Source organism: Zingiber officinale, chromosome 8B, assembly GCF_018446385.1.
Source record: "Zingiber officinale cultivar Zhangliang chromosome 8B, Zo_v1.1, whole genome shotgun sequence".
Lineage (NCBI taxonomy): Eukaryota > Viridiplantae > Streptophyta > Magnoliopsida > Zingiberales > Zingiberaceae > Zingiber > Zingiber officinale.
Window position 1 is genome coordinate 92,909,917 of NC_056001.1, and position 6,293 is coordinate 92,916,209.

At 35.7% G+C, this 6,293-nt stretch overlaps 1 protein-coding gene across 2 annotated transcripts; it reads right to left on the reverse strand.

Moving 5' to 3' along the window:
• Positions 1 to 546: 546 nt before the first annotated feature.
• On the reverse strand, positions 547 to 2,761 carry LOC122016511. Of its 2 annotated transcripts, XM_042573837.1 has the most exons (5): positions 2,538 to 2,761; positions 1,726 to 2,449; positions 1,437 to 1,622; positions 900 to 1,358; positions 547 to 802 (listed from the first exon to the last, which is right to left on the reverse strand). In XM_042573837.1, exons 2-5 carry the CDS (start codon positions 2,329 to 2,331, stop codon positions 695 to 697), a joined length of 1,359 nt encoding a protein of 452 aa, XP_042429771.1. In that variant the 5' UTR covers positions 2,332 to 2,449; positions 2,538 to 2,761; the 3' UTR covers positions 547 to 694. The 2 variants fall into 2 exon arrangements, with proteins under 2 accessions (XP_042429771.1, XP_042429770.1); XM_042573836.1 differs by having other exon boundaries at positions 900 to 1,622; positions 2,538 to 2,760.
• Positions 2,762 to 6,293: the final 3,532 nt, after the last annotated feature.

The window sequence follows — 6,293 nt, forward strand, 5'->3', positions numbered from 1 at the left end:
ATTTTTCAACTTCTTCTTGACCACTGCATACGATTATTCGTGGAAATTTTTTTTGACTAACTGCAAAAGATAACGTATTAAATTTCATTCCGTGTAAAAAAACAAACAGTAATATGTAGGGGAAAAAATCTCAAAAAAAAAATAGATACATGTAAAATGATGAAATTCATAAAAGTAAAATAATGAATCATGAATTTATACGTCTGAATTTTTCCTTAAGATTTTTTTTCTCTGAAATTGCAGATGATTAAAAATTTTAAAATATTTAAATATATATTTTAAAAAATTATCGAAGAAACTTAAGATGATTTAGACTGAACAAGCTGACCATCCTAATTGAAGAATAAAATTGATTCAAGATTAATTAACATGAACATACACCTAACTCGCTCAGTCTGACCCAATCGATCAATCCATTTGACAAAAGCCAGTCCAACGGCAACACTAATCGACTAAGACTGCTTGTCTTGGCTGTCAAATTAACTCGATCAAGAGAATTTGATAGTATATATAAGATTTAGTTAAATATTATTTAAAAAAACGAGATTAAACTAAAACGATAATTCTTCCGATATGAAATTAAACGAGAGCACAACTGACAAAATGTAACGATAACTTATTGATCGGTTTCTTAATTTCCTCTACTACCGTCTACCAACCCTCTCCTTCCATCCTCTGTTCTCCTTCTCATGGATCATTCACCCTTCACGTCCACCGAAGTGAACACACCAACTGTCCTTGCTAAGAAGGCGTCTGTTAGCGCTGTGTTGGACGCCAAAGCAACAGCAAGAAAATCAAGAACCTGAAACAAGACCAACAACAATAGCAATTAGATCTCATATATATACTTTTGAAGTACTTGCACCAACACAAATTAAAGGCGAAGCAACCAGACTGACCTCTTCTTCAGCTACGCTCAACTCTGCCATCTTTATTGGATCAGAGATTTCGTTGCGAAATGACCTGGCATCTGTGAGGGATAGTGGGGTGACTACGAGTTCGTCGGTCACCATGTACGTTATTAATTTCTGACAATAACTTCCAGATGAAGAAATTATTCCTCTGGGTTGACTTTTGGGGTCTATTAGTTCTGCCCGACTTGAATATCTGCGACAGGAATTGCAGATGGAACACGTGTCGCTTAGTTTGCAGTAGCAGACGGAACATGCATAGTAGATATCTTGCTTCTCCTCCTCCACTCCAATGATTTGATTCTTGCAGTTGAAATATGGCGCAAGCTTAGGATTAAGCAGTCTCTCTTCGCAGCCTGCAACCACGTAACCTGATGACCGCAAACGCTCTGCACTACCATACAAGTTATTGAGACATCCAATCCGGAATCGACTGCCCAAGTGCCTCTTCAGAGAACCCAATGGAAATGTGAGAAAACTGAAAATTAAATCAACGAACTCCTGACTCCCCACAGCATACAGCACCTTGTTACGAGTAAGGACCATGTTGAGTTTGTAGATCTTCTTCTCCTCATCAAACGCCTTTCTTTCAACTGTTTTTTCAATCGAAGGGACTGAAACCTTGGGCGTCGTCATGTCTTCTCCATTGTGCAATAAAACATCAGTTAGCGGAGTGTTGGATATGAGGGACCTTTTAAGAATATGTAAAACCTGCATGCGTTGAATTTAACAATTGAATTACCATCAGCTATTGGAGTAGAACGACAAGAAATTAGAAGATGCCGAAAAAAAAAAAGGAAGAAAGAAAACTTGCCTGTTCTCGTTCAATCTTTACCAATCTCTCTTCCATCTGGTTGCGATCACCATTACCACACTCGTTTAAAGTCGAGATGAGGTCCTCGACGAAAGCTATACAAAGAGAATCTGTAACAACAAATTTATCCCCTTGGATGAATACGCCATGTAATTCTTCATAATTAACATCATCTCGATTCAGATCATTACTAATTGCCTCATTCATGTAACGACCACACTGGCATTTGAGGCCTGAATAATAGCTGTAGGTAAGACGATGACGGCAGTTAGCGGAAGGGCATTTATATAATTCTCCCATTTCATCGATATTAATCCTAAGTTTCTGGCATTGCACACCAGATGAATTCACTGGGTTGGTCAACATCGATCTGCACGCTGCCGTCACCAGATACTTCTCGTCAAGCTGTTCAACGCTTTGGTAAAGCTTATCGAAGCAACCCAAGGAGGACTGCTTGTTGAGAAGACGGACGACGGTGCCAACAGGCAGCGTGAGGAAGCTGAGGAGAACATCCACGAAATCCAAGTCCGATTCGACAAAAGCTACGCAGTTCTTGGTCTTGTTCACAAAGACTCTGAGGGTGATTTGCGGCTGATCAGTGGCCATATATGTCTAACTAGCTCAGGCAACGTCCGTGGAGTAGATAGAGCAGAGAACTTGTTTGGATTTTGTGCAAATATCTAAACAGACGACAGCGAAGAGGAAATGAAAGGAGTGATGGTGACTGTAACAAGAGACCTTTTGTTACGGATGAGTCAAACAAAAATGAAGAAAACTGCTGGGACGGTGCATGAAAGGAAAGGAAGAAGCACCTTTTTCCTCTTCCCTCTTCCCTCTTCCCTCTTCCCTGGTGGCCTCGGCTAGCTCCTGCAGGCTCCGGCGGATGCTGACGAGATGTGAGGAGAGCAAGGAAAGAGGAAAAATAAAGGCTGCTGTGGTGGCTGCTGCTCTTGAGAAGTGGAGGAGCAGGGGAAAAAAACAAAGGAAGTGGAGGAGAGAGGACTGCTGCTCTTGAGAAGAGAAGGAGAGGGGAGAAATAGAGAGGAGAGGCGAGTCGGCGCGTGAAAAATGGCCGGCACGTGAGGCCCTGGTAGGAGAGAAGACGAGGGAAAGCTAGGAGAACAGGTGGCCGTGGCGAGAAGAAAAGTTTCCACATAAATTTTCTATTTCGTTTTAAATTGATCAATTCAATTTAATCAGTTTAAAATTTGATTGAATCGTAATTTAACCAAATCAAATCTAAAACCAACTCAATTGGAACCCGAATCGTAAAATTTGATTTCAAGATTCTAAATTAGTTTACATAAGATTTTGGCTTATTTTTTCGTCCATTCAGAATCTAACAGAACATATTTTTCATCCTCTTTGAAAACATTTTTCAACCGCAAACAACAATGAAATTGACGATCATAACTCATCAACTCACAAAGACATCGATGTGACACTACGAATTAGGGATGGCAATGGGACGGGAGTGGATTTTTCCATCCCTATCCCGTTCTCATTTTTTCGGATTCGGAGATTTTCTGAATCCGAACCTACGGATTCAGGGATTCCCCATCCCCGCCCCATTTCTAAATTTAATTTATATTATTATTATTATTTAATAATAATTATTAATGATAATATTAATATTAATATATTAATATCAATATCAATAATATTATTATTAATAATATTTTCAAAAATTTTAATATTAATATTAATACTATTATTAATATTTTTTAAAAAAATCATATTATTATTTATTAATATTAATAATAATAATATTCGGGGCGGGTTCAGGGATGGGGATAGTATTCCCATACCCGCCCCAAACTCGCCCCATCCTTGAAAAATCGGGGATCCCCATCTCCATTTCGTGTTTTCCCCGTGAAGCTCCAAATTCACGGGAAAAATTGTCATCCCTACTACGAATTGGCAATCACTGAGAGGCCCCAGCTTCGCCGTGCAGTCGCAGAGAGGCAGCTACCTCCTGCCAAACATTAAAAATAAAAAATAAAAAATAAAAAATAGAGGCGATTTCCAAAAAAAAAAAAAAATCCTTTAGCAATGTTTATATCTAAGAGGGTGTTTGGTTTAAAGGAATAGGAGTGGGGAATGAGAATGAATTTGATTGTCATTGTTAATGTTTGGATTATAGGAATAGGAATACAAATAAGGGAATGAATCCTTGAAATTGGGTAATGACTCATTCCCATGTACTTCCCCTTCAATGAGTCATTACCCTATTTTCATCAATCAAAATATTTTCTTATTCCAAAAAAACCCTTGACCTAAAATTAAAATTTTCTCCCTTAATATCAAATATCAAAATATATTTATTTATTTTTTTCTTTAATATCACTTCTCTCTCCTTATTCTCTCTCATCATTTTATCACACACTTTCTCTCTCCTATCACGCTCTCCTTCTTTTTTTTCTCATTACACTCTCTCTCATCATACTTTCTCTCTCCTTAATTTCTCCCATCACACTCTCTTTTTTCTTTTTTCTCATCACACTTTCGCTCTCATCACACTTTCTCTCTCCTCAATCTCTCTTGTCACACTTCCTCTCTTTTTTTCCTCAATACACATTCTCTTTCATCATACTTTCTCTCTCCTCAATTTCTCCCATCACACTCACTGTTCTTTTTTTTTCTCATCACACTTTCTCTCTCACCATACTTTTTCTCTCCTCAATCTCTCTCATCCCACTCTCTCTCCTCTTTTTTTCTCATTACATTTTCTCTCTTTTCATCCTCTCATATCATACTTTCTATCACATCATATTTTCTCCCTCATCATGCTCTCTCCTATCACACTCTCTTTTCTCATTTTCTCTCATCACACTTCTCTCTTTTCATTCTCTCTCATCACATTTTCTTTCTCATCATACTTTCTGTCTCATCATTCTCTTTCATCATATTTTTCTCTTATATTCATCTTTCTCTCACATCTAATTTTTTCTCTTATTTTCCTTTAAGGATAAAAAAAGAAAATTTTAATTTATTCCGATAGAAAATATGCAACTAACCAACACATTGCTTTTAAGAGTGATATCCATGTTCATACACATTCTCATTCTATAATACAATGATTTTCATTCCGATTCTTATTTTTAGGAAAGAACCAAATACCCCCTAAATTTGTTGAATTAGTTTTACAAAAAGTCGGTGGTGCCAAAGGGCAATCGAAATGATAAAATTAATTAGTGGTTTAAATCATCCCACCTCTTAGTAATTGAAGGCGGTGGATAGGTCGCAAAGAGGCTATGACAGCCTCGTGGCATCGTGATAGCCGTGGATAGCTTGCGGACCACGAAGAGGACGTGAGTTAACTCATTCAATCTTTAGCGAACTTGAGTTCATAGTGAGATCTATAGCTCTAGTTAGCGGCATCGCTATCACTAGTTGGCCTACTGTAGTTGCAAGGATTTCTTTTCCAATTCTCTTTTTCTCTCTCTTATTTTATTCAACCTTTCTCTTTGTTCTTTCTTTTACTTTTTCTTTTTCTATTTCTTTTAAGATTCTTTTTGTCCTCTATAATTAAAATAATCATAATAATAATAATATAATATAAAGTTCATTTTCATAACTATAGTACTAAATAATCTAAAGATTTTAATTAGTAAGCCGAACAAATACCATAGAAATTCAAATTTGAGTGAACAAAATATCATAATATCAATTTGTTTTAATAAAATTATTAGAAAAAAGATTAACAAATTTTTTTTTATAGTTTAACTACTACTATACCGACATAAATATGGTCTCCACCAAACTTACTTAATACATAGAAATTACACCAAACATAATAAACATAAGTGCATATCTATCAATAATGTATTGCATGATGATGTGTGTCAGCATTGCAGATGGATACGAGTCAATTTAGTATTTGAATTGAATGGACCTGTTATTTTGTCATGCAATCTGATAGGACTTATAAATTTCTAGTAAATATAACTTTTTTTCATCATTTCTCCACGTGTACATACAAGAGTACTTACCGTGCTTTATAAATTGCTTCAACACGAAGAAAGAAATATAAATTGCTTCAACACGAAGAAAGAAATAAAAAAAGTCTCTTTCCAACACATAGATGGCCATCAGGTAATGTTCCAATTATGTTTTTTTTTTCAAAAATCAAAACCAGCACTTTTTGCCACGTGATGTTTACATGGTGGTCCCTCGGATGTGATAATTAAAATATAAAATATTATTATACAAAATTTTAAAATTGAAATTTAGCGTATTCTAAGTATGATTTTTTTTTTTCATATTTTATTGTCTATATTAATGATTAATAGTTATCCATAATTTACCTCATCCATATTAATTTAGAGATGGATTGACAGAAATATGAGACAAGTAATCGTCTTTTTGCCACATGAAGAATGATGATTATGACATATTTATAGATTTTTTTAAAATGGGGTGTAATTAAAATATATTGGACTTCTAAGCTGGTCATATGATATATGCTCTTCTCGATTTATCTTAGTGGTTGGTGAAAAACTTTCATAGGACCAGGCCGATCATTTTCAGGGATAATCAATAAGGTTAACTAGGATTATCATTTTCCT

Bases quoted from the DNA above. Each gene is read 5' to 3' on its own strand.
- LOC122016511 (XM_042573836.1), bottom strand. From the start codon at position 2,331: ATGGCCACTGATCAGCCGCAAATCACCCTCAGAGTCTTTGTGAACAAG. The intron at 1,623-1,725 runs GCAAGTTTTCTT...CAACGCATGCAG, and splicing joins TAAAGATTGAACGAGAACAG to GTTTTACATATTCTTAAAAG. The intron at 803-899 runs GTCAGTCTGGTT...GTCTTGTTTCAG, and splicing joins TGAGCGTAGCTGAAGAAGAG to GTTCTTGATTTTCTTGCTGT.